At 36.7% G+C, this 25,695-nt stretch overlaps 1 protein-coding gene across 2 annotated transcripts in view; it reads left to right on the top strand.

The window, feature by feature from the left end:
• Window positions 1-25,695, top strand: part of hipk2 (homeodomain interacting protein kinase 2) — a 110,932-nt gene that overhangs the window by 63,711 nt on the left and 21,526 nt on the right. Inside the window, exons 3-8 of one of the 2 annotated variants that reach the window (XM_088922979.1) lie at window positions 11,252-11,375; window positions 13,700-13,819; window positions 13,966-14,052; window positions 18,615-18,799; window positions 20,705-20,867; window positions 23,606-23,735. In XM_088922979.1, the coding sequence (XP_088779105.1) occupies window positions 11,252-11,375; window positions 13,700-13,819; window positions 13,966-14,052; window positions 18,615-18,799; window positions 20,705-20,867; window positions 23,606-23,735 (809 nt within the window). Of the gene's footprint in view, window positions 1-11,251; window positions 11,376-13,699; window positions 13,820-13,965; window positions 14,053-18,614; window positions 18,800-20,704; window positions 20,868-23,524; window positions 23,736-25,695 lie in introns of both variants that reach the window. The other variant, XM_088922978.1, reaches the window with a different exon arrangement.

Here is a 25,695-nt window from a genome sequence, read left to right as displayed (position 1 = left end):
AGATGTTTTTTGCCTCTAATGTGTTTTCCAGAGGCTGTGTCATTAAAGAAAGGACTGCATCTCCTTTCCTTGCTGCCTGAGCCAGGAGATCACAAGGCCTGTAAATAGAACAGGGCTTTCAGAACACTGCAGCGTCAACAGGACAGGGTTAGATAAACAGTCTCCATAATGGCTTGTTCATGGTTTGAAAGCAGGAGGGAGATAGTCTGGGTGTTGGTCTGTGAGGAAGGACGCATTCTTTTTTCAGGAGGAAACATTCCTCTTACTTGTGTATAGTTCCTGCCTGCATATTGAAACTGAATGAACCTTAGAGAGAATGTGAAGATTCCAAGCCTGTTTTTGACATTTTACTTATACTAATATGACAGAGCCCTGTTACATCCATAAAAGCACACCAAGTGTCGTTTTAACACAAGATTTCCATGTCAATTGTATAAATTCAACGTTCTGTGATCAAACTAAATAGATGGTAATTTGTTACTTTAGTTGTTTTCCTTGCCAGTACTACTCCCAATAATGTTGCACGTAAAGTTTCTATCAGCTGCAGCAGAATGCTTTTCCCCAAATATATTACTTTTTCCCTAAAGTATTTGCTACTGTATGTGTGTCCATTGATTTCTTTATTTCTGCTCTGTAAGACAGGCATCCTCCCTAATGCTGCCAATGGCGATGGTTCCTGTTAGTTGTAGCATATATACTACCATATATATTTAGGGCCTCACGTGCAATTTATCTACTGTAGTTGTGAAATAAAATATCTGAGATGTTATGAAGAAAATTCAACAGAAAAATAATACCTCTGATACTGATATTTCAATCTCCTGGCTTTTTAACTCTGTCAGGACCCAAAAAGTTTTGTGGATACCAAACTGTGTTGATAAATATATTCTGTGATATGCTTACCTTTGTAATCCCTCCATAACCCGGCACCTTCACGGTCCAGTCTGAAATAAACTGTAGGAGCAATTGAATCAGTGCATCAGTACCGTCTGAAAGTTGCTGTTTACATTTATATATTTGAATTCTAAAGGTACAGAAGTTATTAAAGGGTGATAAAGAGTGTAATAATTAAAGGCACATAAATATCTGAATGTCAACCCTGGAACCACTTCAGCATCAGTTGGTTGAAAACATTTTGCATTTGTAAATTTGCATGTGCAGTTTTATTTCAAGAGCAGCTGGTAAGCAGTGCTTTTATATAAATCTGTCATGTGGACTTCAGTGGAGCATTGTATGGCAAAACCAAGGGCAGTGGGATCAAGTGTTGGCATCTGGAGTTTTCCATGTTAGTATTACAGGGAGATAGTGACCTTTAATCAGGCTGAACTTTCTAATTAATTTTGATTGGTAAAGTATAACCTGGACAAACTTTTAAAGCTCCTTATTACTGACATCAGGCTCTACATAAGTTTCAGCACTGAATATTAAAATGCCAGTACTGTGAATGTCCAAAACAGAGTGTTCAAAATTAGTGTTCTCATTGAATAATGGCTGACCTAATTGTCCATGTAAATTGCAAGTGTGTGTCAGGAGGAGGGCAGAAGTTCATGTCCATTTTTATTGATGTTCCTACTTTTCAAGTATTGTAATGAAGCTTTAAAATGAAAGGCTCCAGACTCTGCAGAAATGTGGTTTCCAAGGCAGTGAGGCTGTGAGACGTCAGTGTTTCTGAAACGAGGAGTCATGCAGCAGGCTGAATTGGCGCGGAGGGCTTCCTTAAAGAAAACAGTAAATAATATTTGCACACTGCTAGGGCTTATGATTCAAAAATGCAAATAGGGCTTCTCAATTTAAATCCTAATTGGCTTTCAGTAGGAAATACAGATAATGTCTCCTGATACGCATGCAAATCGAAGGCTTCTGGGCCACATTCTATTGTTAATCAAGCTTCTTACAGCCACAACTCTCCAGGGAATGTTACAGTGGGGGTGGAGAAGTATGTGAAAGCCTTATTTCTTGTAGAATAAAGTTACTACAGATATTATACAAAATTATTATTTTAATTATAAAGACTGGATAATTCTCTGTGCTGTTAGGTGGAAGAACACTGTTAACAGCGTGTTTGCAGACATTGTATTCTCTGCATAAAACACCACATAGACCTGTTTATTATATTGCTATGAGCCGATTCTCATTTGAAAATCAAATGACCTGTGTTTAAAAGCTCTGCTTTTAGTATAGAACACAGATCTTGACACTGATGCAGTACTCCAATAAGAGCCCGGTTGCTCAAGGAGAATTGCGCCAACCTTGGCGTCCCACTCAGTACAGTATGTTCTGCAGCTGCCAATCCTCTTTACGCAGGAAGCTGTGTTTTTTTGACAGTTTCAGATAAATGACCAAGCTTGTGTGCTGCTGCAAGAGGAGTAAAGCGCTCTGTCAAAGATAGACCTCTGGGTGCTCAGCCCACACTCTATCTCGGTTTCTGTGCCTGCAGATAACCTGAATCTAATGTGGCTGGGCACTCCCCTGCACATGCTGTACCACCCACATGTTTACTGTTCCCCAGGGTACAGCATCTGCAACTTGCTGAGCTTGGACTGTTTATTGTGTTGGGAAACCCTCCCACGCGGCATCTCCTTTGCTGCAGCTCCAATAAAAAAATGTGCTGACTGTAGTGAGAGCCCTTCTCTCCGTACTGCACTGTTATGGGTCTTGAGAACCTGACTCTGTATTCACCACTGTAAACTCCCAGCTGAAGTGCAGAGTTCTTTTCTGCATTCAATCTTTTTTTCGTTCTTTAAGCACATTTCTGCAAACATTGTTCAAGTATCTTGAAACACATACTTTTAGAACAATTACAGTAGATTCCTGTTGTTACAGCTAATTATTTCATAGAGGCTGTAATGAAGACCTGTGTCAGTGTCTTCAGAGTAACAAACAAAGTTAGTGTCAGAGTCACCATGCACTCGCCGCCGCATTCCAATGTGCACTGTTCACCGCAATTAATCAATTATCGTTCATGCGTGAATTAGTCAAATTAAATTAAAAAGATAAGTTTGCCCGGTACAAGGTTTTACCGTGCATTTTGAATGGCTGCATCTGTACCGTCTAGAACTGTTACCCCCTACCTCTCATTCCCGCATCTCTGGAATCTGTACGGGGCACCACTATTTTTTCTAAATTAGACCTCTGCGGCGCCTATAATCTGATCCTCATCCGCGAGGGCGATGAGTGGAAAATGGCTTTTATACCACGCACAGCCATAACGTATATCAGGTTACAAATATCTCATCAACGCCCCCGTCGTATTTCAGAGTTTTATTAATGACGTTTTCAGGGATGTTCTGCATAAATTTCTTCTGGTTTATCTGGATGACATTTTAGTTTTCTCTCGCAACCCTCAGGAGCACATCACCCATGTTCGTGAAGTCCTTCGTCTTCTCATCCAGAACAAGCTTTATGCTAAATTGGAAAAATGCATTTTTCATGTTATGTACTCTCTCCTGCCGGAGTGGAGATGGATTCCTCCAAGACGACGACCATCACAGACTGGCCAGCCGCAGAAAACTGAAACAGGGTCAGCGCTTCCTGGGCTTCGCTAACTTCTACCGTTGGTTTATCTGGAATTTCAGCTCTGTGGTCACCCCCATTACTGCCCTCACTCGTAAGGGTCCTAGCCAGGGAAAGTGGAACCCCGAGGCAGACAAGGCTTTCCTACACCTTAAATGGCTTTTCACCTCAACCCCACTTCTCCGTCACCCTGACCCTTCCCTCCCCTTCGTTCTTGAAGTAGATGCCTCCGGTCTTGGCATGGATGCTGTTCTGTCTCAACACCATGGGGATAGAGGTATCTTGCACCCATTTGCCTTTTTGTCTAGAAGACTGTGCCCTGTGGAAATCAATTAGGATGTTGGGGACAGGGAGCTTCTCGCCATCAAGCTTGCCCTGGAGGAATGGAGGCACTAGACACTAGAGGGGGCCCAGCATCCTTTCACCATTCTCACCAATCACAAGAACCTGGCTTATATCCAGTCGGCCAACCAACTTAATCCCCGCCAAGCCCGCTGGTCTTTATTTTTCTCTAGGTTCCGTTTCTTCATCACCTACACCCCGGGTTCCAAGAACATCAAGGCCGACGCTCTCTCCCATCTCCACGACCCACCCGAGTCTGACTACCCTCCTGAACCCATTATCCCGCCTGACAAGATCATCGCGGTTATCCGTTGGGGTATCGAGGATCAGGTTAGGTGTGCCTTGAAGGACCAGCCCCTACCCTCCCTCTGGTGTCCTCTGGACAGGCTCTTTGTCATCGACGCCCTCCGTTCTGCTGTCTTACAGTGGGGCCACGATTCCCGCTTTGCCGGACATCCTGGAATTAATCGAACCCTTGAATTTGTTTCCAGGGACTTTTGGTGGCCTTCCCTGAAGGATGATGTTACGCAGTATGTGAGGGCATGTCCTGTATGCGCCCAGATCAAGTCTCTTCATTTGAAGAAGGCTGGACTCCTCCAACCTCTCCCTGTCCCCGAACGTCCCAGGTCTCACCTCTCTGTTGACTTTCTCACTGACCTTCCCAGAAGTCAGGGCAACACTATCATAGTGGTAATTATTGATAATTTTTCCAAATCTGCTCATTTCCAACTTGGAGGTCACTTCTGTATCACAATACATCTCTACTCTGCAGAAGATTTGGAAACACGCTAGGGTCACCCTCTTGAGGACTGCTCACTGACATAAGACCATGGCTGAGCACTGCCGACGACCCTTCTCTTGGCTAAGGAGAGGACAATTTGTTTGGCTCTCCACTAAGAACTTCCAACTATGGCAACCCTCCCACAAATTGGGGCCCCGTTTTATTGGCCCATTCCGGATCCTCTCCCACATAACTCCTGTCATGTATCGTCACTCCCTGCCCCCGACCCTCAGAATCCACCCCACCTTTCACATTTCCCTCATCAAACCTTACTATAGATCTCCTCTCTCCAGACGGCAGCCATCTCCTCCTCCCCCTCATCTTATTGATTCATCCAGCATCTTGTACAAGCTCCTTGTACACATTATTTTAAATGTGGTCTTACATGTTCATTGGACAGATACTGTACATTGACCCTTTATTCAATTTCTATTATTTTAATGTTATTATAACATTCTGTTGGCTTCAAAAGGCTTCAGGATTTTAAGGATTTGTCAACATAAACTTATTTTTTTTCTTCCAGCACAGTGTTTCATGTTTTGTATTGTTTTTGTAACCTGCATTTAATATTCTGCACTTGTCAGCATTAAACATGATCTGGCAGTTGGTCCAGTCTTGAGTTCAATCTAAATCTTTATCATATCTTATCTGCACTATTTTCAAGCCATAAACTAGTTCTCAAAACATATACAAATAATCTAGTTCTCATATCAAATACATTCAATCTTAAACTGCCTGCAGTTTAGGAATTAATGTTTAATGAGCAGATTTGTCAAAACCTTCCTGAAAGTCTACAGTAAATATACCATATTTTATGCTGTGTTTGTATCCATTACTAATGTTTCCCATTTAAAGAACTCACATTGAACTGACTCAGAGTTAGTTAAGCAAAACCCATCTTTTTATAACCAATTTTGTTTGTCCCCTAGGCTGTTATTTTCATATAGACCATTCTGTTGTTATAATAATAATAATAATAATAATAATAATAATAATAATAATAATAATAATATTGCTTTCAAAATCTTACATATAATAGACCTAAGACTTATTGGTTTGATTACTTGGTATATTTTGTTACATTTATATGAATGTGTATTTGTGACCTTCCATTCATGGACACTGTCATGAAATGTCTTTGGAAGAGTTTTGTTAATGTCGTATTATATCACATCTGTTGTTGCTTTAAGTAAAATGAATAGAATAGCATTGGCACAGTAAATTGATCTTCTAGTGCTGGAATCTCTGCCTCTTCTATGCTAATACTATTTAATATAAAGTTTTGTCCTTCCTTGTCCTGTACAGGTGTGATAGATCACATCTAAATGAGATGGGAATTTGACGTCTTGGCACAAAGATTCACTGAGAAATTAAAAAACTTTTAAACTAGAATGCAGAACCCAAACAGATATAAAGGGAAGATCCATAAGGCGTAAAGTCAAACTCAGGACCAAAGGGATCAAAGAACCAGGTCATTAAGTTCATAAATTCTACCTAAATGCTAGGAAAACTAGGAACAAAATGCAGGATGTGCAGTAGCACACTAGCAAATAAGTGGATATGCACTGTAGCAGAGAGACTGGAAAATTGGAGGGGGGTGCCAGCACTATAAGTCAAAAAGACTTTTCAGACGTAGGAATTTAGCCTAGAATATCAAGTGTTTCAGAATCTATATGGGTCAGACTTAAAACATTCAAAAGATATGGTGTTAGGAGAATGTACAGACTGCAAAAATTCAAATATTAATTATAATTCATAATACAGCCTTAAACTGTCCTCACAACTTGGAAAAACCAATAGGAATGTCATCATGCACATACTTAAATGGTAGTTAATAACTGATTTCTTACCTAGTTTGTCCAGACATTTGGAAGTGCCTGTACAGATCTCGTCTTTTCAAACACTTGAAGTGCAGCACAGGTTTATCCCAAGAATTGGGGAAATAAGCCTGTTTAATAAATCAATTAGGAACAATATAAGGAGAAAGTACTTTTTTAAATTGTTGAAAATCTTTATCCAGTTGCAAAAAAGGAATTATAATGAATTTAAGCACAAGTAAAATGTAGACATGAGCCTAAAAGAGAGAAAGCAATATTGCATGTAAAAATGTAAAACATTTTTGCTGTATTTAAACAAGAAATCAACAGTAAAGAATGAAGTTAAGTACTGTATATGTCCCGGTGTAGCCCAGTGTTGGTAGTTCTTGAGATCACCTCTTAAGAAGGTTAAGGTTGTCTTTCAATTTAGATTTTTCACAGCCACAGGAACTGAATTAAGAGATCATTTTTGCTAGTTACACTATGTCACTTTGCACAACTGTTGGATCTTGAATTTGTAAATTCCACCCTCCACGATGATGTTTGTAGCTTAAAGTAGCACATTAGCATTTTACTCAAATCAGTGTAGCAAGCTATCTGCATCAATAACCATGTAAAACATGGCAAAACAGGAAGTGTGCAGCAAACAGAAATGACTGCACTAAAAATTAAAGTCTGCAAACAATAAGTCTCACACAGGTGCACAGATCACACATTATCAGTATCTCCGGATGAATTTCTGGATACTCACACTGTGAAGCTAGAGAAGAGAGGAAGCAGCAACTATCAGTTAAAAAAAGTTGCCTAAAGAAGCTACCTAAATGTATAATGTTACTTTTTGAGCATGAAATCTATTTCTGAGCATTAAATCTGTTACTGTTTTTCACAATACTGATGGTAGTCACTTATATGATTAAAATGTTGGGATTTGCACACGAATACACTATGCGCTTTAATTCTCCCTACTCCAGTCTTGCCATGTATTGTCCAGAAAAGTATTTGAAAAGGGATGCGAGAATGTATTTTTAGGTCTTGTAGTACATTATTCGTATATTTGTTATAGATGTTGCCATCACCAGTACAACTAGTGAAGTGGTTTAAAGTCAAAAGTCATTATTTAATGTTGTGAATGTTGTCCCAAAAACCTTTTACCCTGTTTAATCTGTGTATATCTGACTTGTTTTCAGATTGTTATTAATAAAACAAATATACTGCAGAATGAGAAATGAGAGTTCTAATATTTTAAGCAGTCTGGTTTTAGGGCAGATTCATGAAGTTAGTGGAATGTGCCATTTACTCAGATTTTTCCTTATTGAGCTGACAGTGGATCCTGGGTCCATTTAGCTCAGCGAGGGCCTTGTTTAATAACCTGAAATACTGTTTTACAGCTTATTCAGTACTGTTTTTTCTGACATCTTATCAATTTCTGCCATAAAATACCAGGTGGATTCATGACTTAAATTCCCGTTCTGGGAAAGGGGATTTCAGATTAACTTTAATTTTCAAAGTTAGGGTGAAGATTGTTCCAAGACTAATTTGTGTGGTTTTGTTTGCATCACATAATTGGTTCCACATTTGCCTACTGCAGTCAGTATTGTCAAATGCAGTTCCTGTTGAGATGCTTTACCTCATGGGAAAGTTCAACAAGCTTAGACTTCGTGCAAATTTATTAGTTATGTACTTTTCCATAGATTGTCTGAGTCTTAATTATGGAGCTGCTATTGAAAATTTATAATGAGATCAAAGTCTTATGTCAGCACTTGAGTTAATATAAAAGTGTGATGTAAGGCTAACATTAAAAATATTATTGTTCAATAAAAGAACCAGAAACCATATTAGTGGATTGGACTTTATGGAGCACCAGAATTCTTGGTCTGTATAAACTTATTTCATCTGTTGTGGTTTTAAAGTAAAACAAAGTTCCAGGAGATGCTATTGGATTTTGAAAGCTTGTAACTGAGACAAACTGGTAACCCTTTTGATGTCATGTTGTTGTGGATATTTATCTGGAATATATCATAAGCACTACGACAAGTCAGCAAGCTACAGTACAGCAAAGTGAAAAATCGAAAAACTTACTTAAAGCTGCCCCCCCCCCCCCCCATGCAGTCAGTTAATATTTTAATACTGTACCTCTACAATTCATTATGGCTAATTCTCCACCACCTTTGGACACCAGGAAAATATGTGTCAAGTTGGTTGATGATCATTTATGGACAGCAGTTTTCAAGGTTTGCCACAGCCTTTATATTTAATTCACGTCATGGCTTTAACTGGGCCACTTGAAGACATTCGCTTTCTTGTTAAGCCACTCCAGTGTAGCTTCAGCTTTGAAAAGAAGGTCATTGTCCTGCTAAAAGGTGAATTTTCATCCCAGTTTTATATCTTTAGCAGACTGAAGCATATATGCATAAATGATTTGCCTATACTTTACTTCATCTATCATATTCTCAAGCTTCCCAGTCCCTGCTAACTAGAAAGAGCCCTATCCCATAATGCTGCCACTATCATGCTTAACACCAGGGATGGTGTTGACTGTGAAACATACTGTACATGACTAAACATCCTTTAGAGTTCTAAAGGAGGCTGACAGCATTATGTAGTGCACACCCCCTCCACTGTGAATTTGCACTTCTCCCAGCTGGGAGATGTCTCTCTGCCCCAAGGTGTAACAGGAATAGACAAAGGAATTTTTGTTATCCCCTCTGCAGTTTCATTCTAAATAATTTAATTATTTTATCTCCTGAAATTCTCCTGAACTGTTAGTTGATGATATTCGCTTTTGTTGTATTGTTTTGTTCGGCATAATTTTGCTGCAAAACAAATTTTCTCCAGAGGATAATAAAGCTTCAGTTGAATTGAATGAAATTGAATTAATAATGCACTATGTTGGGCCAAATGTAATGCTTTGTATTTAGACTACAAAGTTCCAATTTTATCTCATATGACCGCAAAACCTTTTGCCAAATTTACTTAGTGCTTAAAATGCTTAAATGCTTTGTTGCAAACTCTATGTGGAATTTGAGATGGGAATGCCAATCTACCATGGAGGCCAACAATGTGGAATGACTGGGATATTGTTGACTCAACATTTTAGCCCATCTCATTTACTTTTTCAAAGTTGCTATTGGCCTCATGGTGGCATCTCTAAGCAGCTGCTCTTTTTGGAGGCACAGCCTGATCTACGCAGTATCTGGTTGGTATGATACACCTTCCACTCCTTAACAATCTACTTCACTATAGCCAGTATCTTTCATTTTGTATATCATTCTCCTGATGTGTACCTTTTAAGAGTTTTAACTCTTTAACTTTAACTTTTCCTAAATTATTTTTGTACCTCCTTGGTTTTCATGGTTGAAACTTTGCTTGAAATTCACTACATGACTGAAGGACCTTACAGGGACAGTTATATTTTATCTGAAATCGTGTTCACCACTATTATTGGACAGAGGACATTCAGCTGATTGTGTGATGTGTCAATGAAATTTGGGCATCTAAACTCATTTAGGTTGACCATAGCAATGCAGGTGAATACTTATGCAGTTCAATAAAATGGAACGTCATTGGAAAAGGGAGAAAATGTTTGTAAGTCACCGTATATTCATTATGAGCACTAGCAATTTACCCAAAACCCCCACCTTTTTATCTGCAGCTTTATTTGGTTGAGACTTAACCAACATACATTTGGCAGGGTACAGTCTTTGATTCATATTGCTCAGAATCTTCAAAAAGCTGATGATAACAACTCACGTTAAATTATACATGAGCAGCCAAGTTTTGTAACAGCTAATTGTCACATTTACTAGTCAGGTTGAATAGACTCATTTTAATGAGTTTCTCATCTTTTGTATCTTCTTTTTGTATCATAAAATAACAAGATTAAAAAGGTTTTGAGTACTTTGAAAAAACAAGTAGATTTGAAATCTGAGTGTTGGTATGTGTGGGGGGTGGGTACTTCATGATGCTGAGAAATCCTACAGTTTATGTAATTTAAGATTTGACAACAGCAAGAGCCAGGACCTTAATCAGAACACTGAGATAAAATTTGTTGAAGAGCAAACAATCCTTTCATTGCATCTTCTCCAACATAATTCCAACCAAAACCAAATTGAAACCCCTTTCCTGCACTTTTCATTATTTTCCTAAACAGAAGTAATCACTGATGAACCAGTTCTTCACTGACATGCAGTGAAAGCTGCAATGTGTGTAGTATAAGAGGGTCAGCAGACGTGAAAGCAGGACCAGATTAATGAGCACAAATGACATTTTCTTACCCCATGTAACAGTAGGCACACCTCCCCTTCAGTAAAATCATGTAGTGAATGTAAAAAATATTTAACTGCACAAAGCAATGTAGAGTTGATGCGGAGTTAATCCAGTTAAAGCAAAACCTAAAAACACAGAATCTGCATTGTTTTCACTTTGTTTCTGTAAGTAGTCTTTAATTAGATTAATTATTTCATCTTGAAATGCTCCTTAACCAAGCATTTCATTTCAAACAATTCATCCCACATTTACAGGTTTTAAAATCATTGGGATGATTAATTTTGACATATAGTTTTTGCTATTTTAAGGTATACTTGTTGAAAACATCTAAGTAAATGAATGACTCAATGATGAACATATTTAATTGTGCGATATTCATCTTACATACTGTATATTATTATATTGGATTACTGTTGGCTTTGAGATAAAATTAATGTTGAAAACCCAACATAACACAGTTGGCTGCTCTGAGATTTCATGCTTCCCCACACACACGCTGAGTAAACATGGGATTTCTGTCTTCTCTATGCAGAGCTCCAGAGATTATCCTTGGCCTACCATTCTGTGAAGCGATCGATATGTGGTCACTAGGATGTGTCATCGCAGAACTGTTTCTAGGATGGCCATTATACCCTGGGGCATCGGAGTATGATCAAGTAAGTTTTTAAAATACGTTGTGTTGGTTTTTTTGTGAACACATTTCTATTTCCATTTTTTGTGTTTCAGAAACATAACCATAGCAAGTCAATACAAGAACAAAACTTTCCTCCACCCCACAAAATTCCGTTATCTCCAGTGGTACCCCACCAACGAAGAAATCACAGAAAATAACATCAATTTCTTATAACATTATATTTGGTTTAAAGGCTTGTACTTAATCTATGGTTAAAAAAGAGGTGAAAATCAACAAGTTATCACCCAGTTAATAATTACTAATGATAAAGTAATACTTATAGGGTTTGGACAAAATAATAGAAACACCTAATGAAAAAGGAATTTTGAAATAACTAAATCGCAGTTTGAAACTTCTACAGATGTTTCTGCTATAAAAGACACTTTAATATTTAAGTTTCTAAAGCAACATGAGAAATATAACAGATTTTGAAAGAGGTTAAATAGTTTGTGCCCAAACTGCAGGTCTGTCAGTCACAGAAACAGCACAATTATTTAATGTGTAAAAGGGAACAATGTCAAAAATCATGGTAGAATATACCAAACAAGGAAAAACAGCATTTGGAAAGAGGAACAATGGTCACAAGATGAAGCTGACCTTCACAGAAAGATGGACACTTTAACAGGATAGCAGCTGAAAACCACAAAACAACGACCTACACTGACAGCCTCACAACTGAATCTACACTTCTGTGACCCTGGTTGAAAAGCTGTACAGTATGTCATTAACTTCACAAAGCTGATATTTATGGCAGGGCTGCCATTTGGAAAGTGCTTGTAACCAAGGCCAGTACACAGCAACGCATAACCTGGTGTAATGATTACAAAACCTGGACTTTTGAGCAGTAGACGAAAATACAGTAAACCCAGGAGGGACAAACAGGAGGGAAGGGCTGTCCAACATTGGCAAAAGTCAGTAAAATCACAATGTTTTTTTTCAGCTCAAAAACATGCTGTTATTTGAGAAAAACATGTACTATGTACTGTATCTGCTTGCAGGATCTTTTCACTTGTTTTTGTAACAGTTGCAATTGCAATAAACAGTTAATAAAAAGTGTTCCTGTTCCTTCTTATCATATATATAATATACAATATTTTCATAAAATAATTTCATGTTTCGTAAATAAACTGTAAAAAAAATTGCTGAAGGTGTTGTTCACTTTTATTTTTCTTGAATTTGAACATTAAACTACATAAATAAAAACAGACGGAAAAGCCATTTTCAGTGTACTTTGGTGGTTTCTTTGTCTTATTACTTACTCCCTTATAGCACACTGCAACTTGCCAAATACTACTTCTAACCAAAGTTATATTAAGTGATATTTGTTCACCCATTTTGGATCAAAAAATAAATAAGAGAGGCTAAATGCTTAAAAATGTATTAGGTTAGGTTACATCCTAAGAAGATGTGTATGTAATACTTTCCTATCCCAAAAATAGTATATGATTGTCTGCTTGGAATTGTTGTGATTGTGGATTAAACAGAATTCCAATCGCATTTGGTGTCAAATAAGAATGTTTTTTGCTTTTGTGAAATTATTCTTATATACTTAAACAAGTTCTAGTGACCCCTTTTATAATTGTAAAATTTTCCAGTTAGTTTTTTATAGTGATTTGTTCCATATCAGAGTAATCTTTCTGATGTATGCAGACTTATTTTTTAAAAGCAAGAACTACGTAGGCTATTGGAAATCTTATGAGATTAAGGATATGAAAAGCTTTGAAAATGGTGAATCGTGTAGTTTATATTCCCATCCTTTTAATATTTGAAAACTTTCTATATAAGTTGTTAGGTTATGATCAACAAGGAGTTAAGTTTGAGTTGGCACATGAGACTACACATTGTCTTCCTGCTTTCAAGAAATACAATTTGTATGTGAATTCATTCTGTTGGGAAACATTCTGATGTTTTTCAAGGCAAGGAAGGAAAATCCAAAGGTTGCAAGTAGTAAGAGAATCTTTGACACAGAAACACAGTTAGTGTTAGTGTTTCCTTGATATCATAATCCATAATAAAAAATTTGTAATTTTTTCTCATGAAACTAGGTACATTATTAAATGTTATAAGTGATCATTAACAAATACTGAGTGACTCCCTCCTGCCACAAAGAAACAGCAAAATAATAATATTGCTTGAATAAACCTGCACAGCAAACCATGTTTCTGTTTCAAAAGTTTTAAAGGAAAACTTTTTGTTTTCTTTTCCTGAACTTGTCGTGAGTCGTAAGACAGGAAATTCTCAGGATGGTTGAATCCTGATGCATTCATCTTCGTGTTTCCACCTGTGTTTGGTCTTCTTGCTCCACAGATTCGGTACATTTCTCAGACGCAGGGGTTGCCAGCAGAGTACTTGTTAAGTGCGGGGACAAAGACGACGAGGTTCTTTAACAGAGACCCAGACTCGGCATACCCTCTTTGGAGACTTAAGGTGAGGGCGGAGCACTCTTAAATTTTCCCCCACAACATAAGAACTTTAAGAAAAAAAGGAGATGTTTAAAAAATACTGTGCAAAAAATGTGATATGTTTAATATTGTAAGAATGAGATGCAACAAATATTCTCTTTGATCCTGTAGACACCAGAAGACCATGAGGGAGAGACGGGGATCAAGTCGAAGGAGGCGCGGAAGTACATTTTTAACTGTTTGGATGATATGGCGCAGGTATGCATCCACAGGAATCTGGCCCCTTAAAAGAGGAAACATTTTTGTTGTTCCCTGTACTCTTTGACAGTGTGAAAGAATTGAACACTGGAATTCATATCTATTTCATGAAAACCCCCCAAATTATACTGAAATGCCATATTTTGATTTCAAAGACATTTAGCTCTAATACTGTATGCCCTTTCAGAAATGTAACCCATGCTGGGAGTTGTTTACATACAAAATAGCCAATCCAGAAAAATGGATTGCATTAAAGCAACGTTTATTTTTAATTGTAAGTCTGCTACACTCATAATGAGTGATATGACTTGTAGTTTTCTGAAGGTAAGCTGAAGGTAAGGGTTGTAGTCATAGCTACCTGGAATAGTGCATAGCAGCAGCTTTAAACAATGCAATTCTGCATTCTCTGACAAAAAGACACATTGTTTGCATGAGGTATCGAGCTTTCTCATCTCCTCAGAGTTGGGTTAAGTCTGAATTTTTAAATGTTGCCTTGATGACATTTTTTTCTTTTTCTTGTAGTATTTACTCTGTGGATGAGAGTACTCTCTGTACTCTAGGTTAAATATTTTTTGTGGGCTTTATTGTCTAATAAAGAAACTCCTTTTGTATTTATTAGTTTGAATGTTAAACATTTATGCACAAGATTATGTTTCCTAAAACCAAACAAGGTGTTTACAAGGTGTTTATAGAAATGTAGGAGATGACTCACAGCCCTCAGTTCTGTAAAAGCCCAGTTTGCACGCAGATATGTTTGCACTAAGCCTCAGAAAGATTCTCTCCTTCATTATTTTCATTTCTGACATTATAAGATGGAATCAAGGTGAAAGCAGGTTTTTCCTTATAAGTGATATGTAATGTTATGACCAGACTACACACCTACATAGAGTAACTGTTTTAATTTAGTCCACTTTGAACATTGTTTGGACATTTAACCTTTTAAGTACACACCCTACATAATACAGTACTGTATGTGCTTCAAATCAAATCAAAATCAAATCAAAGTTTATTTATCAAATGCACAACAATACGGCGTGCAGCAGTAGTTGCTGGCAATATTGCTGCTTCTAATATTAACAGAACATTTCTAAGATTTTTGCTCAAATCCTCTTCCCTTCACCTTTTGTTTAATGAATATTGAATAGCTCTCATTGAAAACAAAATCAAGTCTTATTCTGGAACATATTTCTGGAGCAAATATTTGGTGTTAATATGCAGCTTTACAAGCTGTGATCCTTGGTTTTGAAAACAGTTTTCCTGACTTTTGGGAGATCAGTTGGTTTACTGTCACTGCTGTTCTCATATGACTACTGATGAACAGCATTGCTGTCTTAACTTGCAAACAGATCAGGAATCTCACTTTATAGTTTCCGATTCAGATGTATCACTCGGGTGTGTTGAAATATGTGTTTGTCTGAAACCGTGATTCCCTCCCTACTGAGGGGTCTGAAGCGTTACTTCAGAACTAAGACAGCTAATTAAACCCACATCCAGTTTTGAATAGGTCTACAAGGACAATCTAAAAAGATGTTTTTAGCACTTCTTCAGTGCTTTGGGAGCTACATCTGAGGCTTGAGTTTAAAGGAATTAGTTTAGATGGATTTTATGGATGCCATTCATACAGTAAGTGCAAAAACACAAACCACAAGATTTTTAATGAGAGAATACTTAATCAAAAAGGCATCAGTGGAAAAAGCATTTTCTTCTACAATATTGTGTAAAATATAACCATTAAACTATGGAATTTAAAAATCTGGTGGAGGGCATCTTTCATGTTACAAGAGTGCTGAAATAATTAAAAATAGTGCTGGTACAATATGCAGACAAGTCAGAAATGAAGAAAGTAAAGATCAACAGTAATTGCCACAGGATGTTACAGTAGATTCTAAAAAGATATTATTGATCCTCCATGTGGTTCTCATTACTGAAAGGCATTCTTAGCTATAGCAGTGGACATGTGATGCTGAACCAAGATGATTATAGATTTATAGCAAGTCTTACTTAGTTTTATCTATGAACTTATCTATCTCTGTTGTCATGGAGAAAGACACATGTAGGTAATGCTTTATTTCACTGTTGCTGCATAATCTGTTCATCACTGATACACAATATGTTATAATCAAATGCATAATGTATTGTAAGTACATGTGCAAATGTCATAATGTGTACACAAGAGGTCATGACATCTCTTTTTAGCATAATTTATAGCACTTGGTACAATGCAATGCTAAAACAAAAGTCCTGACCTCAAGCTCTTTTATTCATCATATTGTGTGGTATTCAATGGTATTCATTGTTCTTTTAGTTTTTCCATAGTTATAGAATTACTTTTCCACATTTTAAAAAATAAAATCTATTTTATGAAATTGGCTGAGACATCAAGAGAAAACCAATTGCTCCTTTGTTGAAACTTAACATGTTTTTAGTTTTTTTAGTTTTTTAATCATCAGTTACATTATCTTTCATTCATACACTACATGCTAGCTTTGACTTAGCCTGAATTTTATCAGTTTTGCTCACCACTAAAAACCCCATACCAGCGCAGATGAGATAAGTGTGTCTCTTAAAAATGCACAGTCATTATCTGCTTCTTTTTAGACTGATGAGCCCCAATTTCAACACCCGGTGGTGGTGGTTGATAGCGTTCATAGGTTGATATGGTACAGTAGTTTATTGCCACTGTCTGGGGAATCCTGATCACAGCTGAACCTATCCTCCAGGCAGGGGCCTTTACTGATTGAGATGCAGGGACACCCTGGATATATAGATCTGAATTAGAGTAATTATAGACTATCTGACCATTTTTCCAAAGTTTTTTCTTATATTATAGTATACCCCACAGAAATAGATGGCAAACTCTAAAGCACCTCTTTAAGAGGAGTTTCAGAGTGTATGTGATTGGTACCTTTTACATCTGTCTATTGTTTTTTCATTAAATGGAAGTTGTCCTATATTTATACATGTTGTAAGGCATAAAATTAGTAAGGTTCCCAAATTCCAAGTCATTTTCTAGTTTGTGAGTAAAGATAAAATAATGATTGAGCAGTATTCAAAATCCTCCTATGTTAAATTTTTTCCAGAGCTTATTCTTCACCACTTAAATAATACACAGATTTATCAATGTTTTCTGTTTTTTATAGCATTTGTATCACATTTTTACATCTCTTTAAATGCCAATATATTCAAGGTAATTGTAATCAATATGCAAATAATATGCAATTAATCAATATGCAAAAAAATATTTGATTTATAATTAAAAACTTTGAGTCTGAGTTTAGAACATAAAAGGACCTGTAGCGAGATGGGGTTTATCTAAACGGGTGTTGCACACCTAGCATAGTGCAGCCACACCAGTGCCTGACTCACATGGCTCTTCAGGGCTGATTCATCAAAAGGTAAGGTTCAAAGCCATCAAGTAAGCCAGGTCTCTTGTGTTGTACAAAAAAGAACAAGAATGAAAATGATATTTAACTCCTGTGCTACTGCAGTAGCAGTGCTGTCAAAGAAATGCTTGAGTCGGACAATAAGCAAACTTTGGCTTGGGTCTTATTGCTGTATAGCCTGTACTGTTTTGGTTTTGCAAATATAGTCTTACAGTATACTGTATAGTGTCATGTGTTTAGAATCCTGACGTAAACTATGGATTTATAGTATACGCATACTATATATATATCTTAATTATTTAATTATGCAAATTACACATCTTACATATTTTATTTTTGTACAAATAATCTCTGGTAATAAATGAGACAGATGTATGTATGGTACAGATTACACTCCTCTTGTCTGAAAAATGACTCAGTATCTTAATTTGTAATAAGCTACATCTTGGTTAGAAATATTAGTATTTATATGCATCGCTAAATGTAGAACTGTATTGATGAGAGTAAATGCAACAGATATTAACCTGTTTTTGATGATAACAGAAAAGAAGAAAATGAAGTTTTGATAATGTCTGGGGTTGGTGGATTAGGGTATTAACCTTTATCACATAGTAACAAGTAATGTATGGATTTTCAAATGTCATAAAAGGGAACATCAGCCCCAGTTTCTCTGACTGGTAATAAATCTCTGTAACAAAATAAATTCAGTGACAGTATATAAGTATTTAACACATTTCGAATTAAGCACTAAGTCTTGAGCATTCTGAAAGTACTGTAAATTGCCATGTTGTTGCAAACCCCTGGACTTGCCACAAAATTCCCACGAATATTGACGTGATGCAGCCCCTTCCTGCTCACTAGTCACTGTAATAATTGATGTAATGCAAGTTACGAGCAAATAAGTACAAGTTGTGTAGCAGACATTTCACCACGGAAATGTTCCAATGTAATCTGCATTCAAAGTTAACAAGTAACAGCTGATTCTTTCTAACCCTGAAATAGTGTTGTCCTTTAATGTTTACAGTTATCATCTTTTAAGCATGATAATAGAAAATGTTTTAAAATCTAAAGGCTTGCACCTCTCATGCTCTGTGTATGAGATCTATATGGTTTTACTAGGGAAAAGAGCAGGTTCCTAAATTGGAATTCCCTCATGGTTCCATTCTTTTTACTTCACAGGTGAACATGACAACGGATTTGGAGGGAAGTGACATGTTGGCAGAGAAAGCAGACCGGCGGGAGTTTATAGACCTGTTAAAGAAAATGCTGACGATTGACGCAGATAAAAGGATAACCCCCATTGAAACTCTGAACCATCCCTTTGTCACAATGACACATCTCCTTGATTTTCCTCATAGTACACAGTACGTTTTGATGGGGGTGGGGGGTAGAAACTGAAATGTATTCTTTGAAGAAAGCTTTTTATAGCAAAAGGTAGTTCATACAGTACCTATCAACCTACATTTCTAGACAATTTTGTATTCACTAAAATGGGTTCCTACTGTATATTATCCATTCATTTTCTAACGACTTCATCCAATAAAGGGATTGGGGAGCTGGAGTCTATCCTTGCGGGCAAGGGGGTGAGGCAGGATACCCCCTGGACAGGATGTCAGTCCATCAAAAGACATTCAGAGACACAAACAAAAACACACTCACACCAGGGCCAACTCCCCCAGAAGACAATTAGTGTACAAGTATGATTTTGAATTTTGGGAGGAAACCAGAGCAGCAGGAGGAAACCCACATAAACTTGGGGCGACCACCACTCCACACCGCAGGTCCAGATTTGAGCTCAGGGTTTTCAGTGCTGTAAGGCAGCTATCTACTATCTCTCTGTTTTGTATCTTATTTACAAAACTCTTCTAGTTCTGTCAAGTTCCTTGGGGACAGGTGATGGAGAGCAATCTTCAAATCATGCCACAAATGTTCGGTAGGATTAAGGTCAAGGCCCTGACTGAGCCACACAAGGACATTTATCTTCTTGTTCCTTAACCACTCCAGTGTATCTTTGGCTATGTGCTTTGAGTTGTTGTCATGCTGAAATGTGAGCTCCCATCCTAGATTTAGCTTTCCTGCTGCAGGTTTTCCTCCAGGACTTTTCTGTATTTTGCTCCATTTATTTTCCCTTCTGTACTGCCAAGTTCTCCTATCTCTGCCAAGGAGAAACATCCCTGTAACATGATGTTGCCATGACCCTGCATCAATGTAGGGATGGTGTTCTTTGGGTGTGTTGGGTCTGCGTCAAATATAGTGCTTTGCATTTCAGGCCAAAAGGTTCCATTTTTCTTTCTTCAGACCACAATTTTTTTACCTCATGGATACAGATTTGAATTGTTTCTTCAAATGGGATTTAAGCTGGGCTTTTGAGTGCTTGTGATATTGTTATCACATACAGTACACCCTTTGACCAGTCATGGCCAAGTCTCCAGGTCTTTCAAAGTTGCCTTTGTCCTCTTGGTAGCCTCTCTGATCTGTTTCCTTCTTGCTCAGTCTTCCTAAATCAGGAACAGCCTCAACTGGACAGGGTCTTAGTGGTATCATACACCTTTCACTTCTTAATAATTGTCTTGGCTGTGTTCCAAGAGGTAGTCAAGTCCTCTGAATTTCTTTATACCCATTCCCTGATCTCTGCTTTCGACAACTTTGTCACAGAGTTCAGGTGCTCGGAGCTTTGTAATACACTACCCAGCAGAGTTACAGGAACTGCTGAACTTATCCTGAAATTGCATGAATCACTACAATTTAATAAAAGTTGAGGCCAATTAATTTGTGTGATTTTGAACATGATTGTAATTCTAGTTTAGGATTGATTTTGTAAAGCAGGTGGACATTTATCCATGCAAGCTATGTCAGTTTTTATTTGTAATTATTTTTTTAGAAATGTCTAGCATAATATTTTGCTTGGAAGTTATAGAGTAACAAGTGTAGATAAATGAAAAAAGAAATTAATTCTAGACTATTAGGCAACAAAATGTGAAAAATGTAAAAGGGATTGGTGACTTTCTATAGCGACTATGTTGTTTCATCTCATTGTACCTTACTTCTTTTATAACTATTAAGTTTATTATTGCTCTTATGTAATTATGTGAATTATCTATTATTAACAATTTTCTCTAAAGGTTTATAATTTAAGAAGACCTTGAACAAAGACCAGACTTCAAGATAATTGTTTTTAGTTTAAATATCTGGTGTTTTGATGTGTTAGCTTTACTGTACATGCTTTGATGCTTATTCTTACCATGTTTTTTCTTCTTATCCTTCTGCAGTGTCAAGTCTTGTTTTCACAACATGGAAATCTGCAAGCGCAGGGTTAACATGTACGACACTGTTAACCAGAGCAAGACTCCATTCATTACACATGTTGCCCCCAGCACGTCCACCAACTTGACCATGACATTCAACAACCAGCTTAACACTGTACACAACCAGGTAAGATGATCACAACTCTGAGCAAGCAAATTTATTTTGAATTTTTGGTATAAGATGACTTGTATTCCAGTGAAGTTAACAGCACAGAGTCTAGTGATACAATTCAGAAACTTGAAAACTGCTAGGTTTTTTACAACCAGCAACACAAACGTCCTCTCAAATTTTCAATATGTTAAAGTTATAAAAAAGCTTAATTACAATGTGTGTTTTAACTGTTTATGTATCCACTGGTTTTAGTGCTATTTTATTTCAGTAGACAAGTTTGCATTGATTAATATTTCTTGTCATTGGCAGAAAAGGCTGTTTTAGTAGTTTCCTCATTTCTGTAGATTAACTGTAGATTAATATCCATGGTCAAAGGTAGATATCTTGCATACAGATATTGATTTGGTGTAATATTAGCACATCCCACTGACTTTATTAATTTTTTGTAAGCTGATTTGAAGATTGTTTTCTAGTTTAATCATCAAGGTGAAGAAAGCACTTTGCAAATGTTCTGTACTGTAAAGGCCTCTGACCAGACCTCTGTAATGTTAATGTAATGGTACAGGTTGAAAATCCTTTATCCAAAATTCCAAAATCCGAAAACCTCCAAAATCCGGAACTTTCCATCTCACAGTGATGTCATCGATGACGTACTGTCTCCCTCAAGTTTCTCGGACCTGATGTAGTTGTAATGTCTGGGGCTGCATTTATCTTCAAGTTTGTAAGCAGTGATCATCATGTTTTGTTCTGTTTTTTTGTACAGTAAGAACAAAACGTTATTTTTACGTGAGATCTGAATTTCACCTCCATGTATGAGTGAAACTTGACTAGCGTCATTACTTGTACTGTACATTACTTTAAAAATAAAATGCTGACTTTTTTCAGTTTTCATTTTATTTACCTGTAATCATATTCAATGCTTTGTTTTTATACCTTACATAAAACTTAATGCCTGTATAGTAAAAAATAAAATACAAATGGTGTACCTGTACTGTAACCTTTTAATCAAATCATGACATCGTAGGTGGAGACTGATATCTTACCTTTTTGATGGTATTATGTTTAAAAAATAATTAAAAAATTATATAAAACTACATTCAGGGTATATGTATAAGCTATATTATGAAATGTAAATGGATATGGTGTTTAGCCTTGGTCCTATCCCCAAGTTGTCCCATTTTATAGATGCAAATATGAAAATATTCCAAAATCCGAAAAAATCCGGAATCCGCAACACTTTCATTCCCAGGAATTTCGGATAAGGGATTCTCAACCTGTACTATGTATCACAATCCTTTTCAAAATTTATATTTTGTAAGTTATTTATTTTGCTTAGTTTGTGAAAGAATAAAACATTGTCTAGTTAATTTGCTTGCAGCTCAAAATAAGTCTCCCTCGGTGTTTGGCCAGTATTGAGAAAAGTAAAAATGAAGAATTTGAGTGTTTCCTTTATAGACTCTTAATGAAAATGATGCAATTATCAGAATATTTACAGAAGTATTACTTAGCTGAAGATGAAAAACACCATATTGTTTGAGGAAGGGGCTCAAGCAATAACATGTTTTTTTACATTGTTTATTTCAATAACCCATTTCTCTGGAAGCCAACCAGGTCCTGAACCTCCCATTTCAATATGCTTGTTATTGATGCAAACTGTGTTAATCAATGGTAATTGATGGAATGAGTGCTGTGTCCTTACCACTCATTTTAAGAATAAGGTCTGTGCACTTTTTTTACTGAGACTAAAATAATCAGAATTGTTGAGCAAAACCTTGTGGCAATATACTGTAGGTACCTTTCAAAAATCACCTGTTTTAGTTCTTTTAAGCACCCAACAGAAAAATCGCTCCTTCAATCTGCAGGATGACTCCAGAGACTTTGCACAACTGGCTGGTTTCACACTATTTGTCACATGTAATGAAATATTGCTGTGATAATGCAAGGCAGAAAGGTAAAAAATAGGAAACAAAAAGTCACTGTTATTACTGGTTCCACATTCATTAATGATCTTTGGCTTGTGAAGTTGTTCTAACAAAAACATTTTCCTGTGACAGTAAATTGACAGTAAATAAAAATGAAGTTTCTTTTCCAAAACCAGGTGCTGTTTGCAGTTTAAATACTGTATAAGTGTAATAATAGATATGTTATTTGAGGATATGTTAATACATCATAAAGGTCCAAGTGTTTATATATATATATTTCATTATCCTGTGGAATTTATGACTTGGTTTTCATGTTATTCAATTTAAACCCATCTTTGTCCATTTTTTGTTGGTTTGTGTTAAGTTGGTTCACCTGTAATATATCTAATGCATTACAAAATAGAAATATGTCAGTAACAAAGCTCCTAAAATAGATCATTTGTAAATGATCTTCACTGTTCAACATTAGAACTTCATTTTAATAATAATAATAACCGAAGTATAAAGGTGGAGTTGGAAATAATTATAGTAATGGGTTAAATGTACAGTACCTTAGAAAAATTGAATGTTGAAGTAATTAGTGACACAGATGCTTTTAAACTTAAGCAAACAGGCCTAATGTTTCTTTTACCATTTTTAGTTAATTTAGTATCTTTTCTTTTCACTTGAGTTCTTTTTTTTCATTTTCCCCTACTCATTATTATACCATCAACCCCTTCGTATTTATGTTCAATCCCATCATTCCTTTAGGGTCCCGCCTCCACCAGTGCCACCCTTTCCCTTGCCAATCCTGATGTCTCCATACTAAACTACCAATCTGCACTCTACCAGCCCTCCGCAGCGTCCATGGCTGCCGTGGCCCAACGCAGCATGCCTCTGCAGCCCGGGGCCCCGCAGCTCTGCGCCGCCCGGCCTGACCCCTTCCAGCAGGCCCTCATTGTGTGCCCACCCGGATTCCAAGGTAACCTACCCGCTGGAAGTCAGGAGTTCATCCTGCTTGGGGCACTGCTTTGTGACTCGGTCACATCTGTGGATATGAGTCGTGTCCACAGATAGTTGCAGTCTCTGTTCCACAAGCTGGGATTCTGTCAGAAAACTGCTGCTGTTGGAGTGCAACTGTAGACATTTCCGTTCACAATTTACATATTCAGTTTAATTTAAAAAAATAATTTAATTCACATTTATTTTCACAAATAATAGTTTAAAACTTTTCTTATAAATAAGAACATAAGAGTGAACACAAACAAGAGGCAGGCTTTCTTTGAGTAAATAATCTAAAAAAATAAAACGAAATGAACATATTTTTAATATATGAGCAGTTTCTTAAGCTTCAGCCTGACACCATATTATATACAGAAGTCCATCAGATGAAGTATTTTTTATTGCTATCTGTGCTAAAATCAATCATAACTACACATACTTGTCTTCAATAATCAGGTGTCAGGCTTTTACCAGTGATGAGAGGTCCTATTGGGTCGATATTGAGTATTATCTTTCCCTGCTGTGTCTTGACTTCTTTGTTAACTTAACTCTCATGCACTGTGATATAGTGATCTAGCATTGATTTCACACCATCCAGAAACCACTGAGGTAAGAGCACTGTCACCTGCTGAGAGCACAACTAGAGCATAAGGGTTTTTTAAATGTAGAGCTGAACATGAGAAGTGTGAAACGGCACTTGTTTTCTATAATTTTATAGAGTTCACTTTGGCATTTATTATTTTTTAATGAGAAATACAAAATCAAGATTTTATTGCATTGCTTCCATTTCAGGTAGTTTAGTTATGAAAGCAGTGTGGTCAGCACTAGTAATGTAAAATAGTTCCTGAGAATCTGTGATTCTATGATCATAGGCAATTTATTGGCTCTGGAGTGAAGAAGCACAAAAATCCTCTGACACCAGAGATACTCAGAGCTTGTTTTTACTTTGTGCTCAGAGACCACCCAGGCTTGTGTTGGTTTGTTTGATGCTGCTAGGGCAGGTGGATACTTCTCACTCCACAGTTTCATTGAAATAAATGGCTGACCACCAGGAAGCCTTCAATATACAGTATACGCACCCAGGAAAAGCTTGAAGTGCCCTGTGAATAATCAAGATATTCAAAGGACAATTACTCATTTCATGTGGTGGATATTCACTCTGGCAAAAACTGTCACAATGAATGGGGTTTTTCATTAATGTATATATATCTTCTCAGTAGAATAAAGAAACATTTTCTTCAGAACTGAATAACTATTTTCCTGTTTCACACAATTAGAAGCAAACCTATTTTTTTTATACTGGACTTACTGTACATGGTGTGGGTAGCTAAAATGAGGTTTTACCACACTGGTTTAGAGCAGTAATTGGTGGTTAAAAGAAGTTTTCATGTCTTTGTTGGATGATTTCTAGGATATAAAGATTTATTTTTCAAAAGCTTGACCTTAAAGTCAAGGTGGCAGTTATAGTACAGTACATAATGAGATAAGTACGTTGACAGCATATTTACTTTTGCAATTAGGAAAAAAAACATTAATCTATATTTTTATTTGATGTACAGTATTTATAACTTTATTTAACACTAATTCATCTTAAGCAGCAGTGAAGACTCCAGATGTACTGTATTAACTGATTTCAAACATCATAATGCAACAATTAAAATCTGTAGCTGTAACAGCTACTTGTATTTACAATCTAATGTAGCTGTTTTTGTCTTACAGCTTCTTACCTGTATGTCAGCAAAGTATGACAGTATGACACTGAGTATGACGGTGACAAATGATCTGTTACTGTAAATAAAGACATTTTTGTTGTGATCTGCTTTGAAAAATACTTTTAAAATAAAATAAAAGTTGTTAATGCTTTTGAGTTGCATGAGTACATGGGGCCAGTAGCAAAGCCTATATATTTTAGATGTGTAGGTGTCTAGGTTTTGAAATGT

The sequence above is a fragment of the Atractosteus spatula genome, chromosome 8 (assembly GCF_055471065.1).
Source record: "Atractosteus spatula isolate fAtrSpa1 chromosome 8, fAtrSpa1.hap1, whole genome shotgun sequence".
Taxonomy (NCBI): domain Eukaryota; kingdom Metazoa; phylum Chordata; class Actinopteri; order Semionotiformes; family Lepisosteidae; genus Atractosteus; species Atractosteus spatula.
The sequence above is the reverse complement of the archived record's forward strand: the minus strand, read 5'-3'. Positions and strand labels throughout refer to the sequence as shown.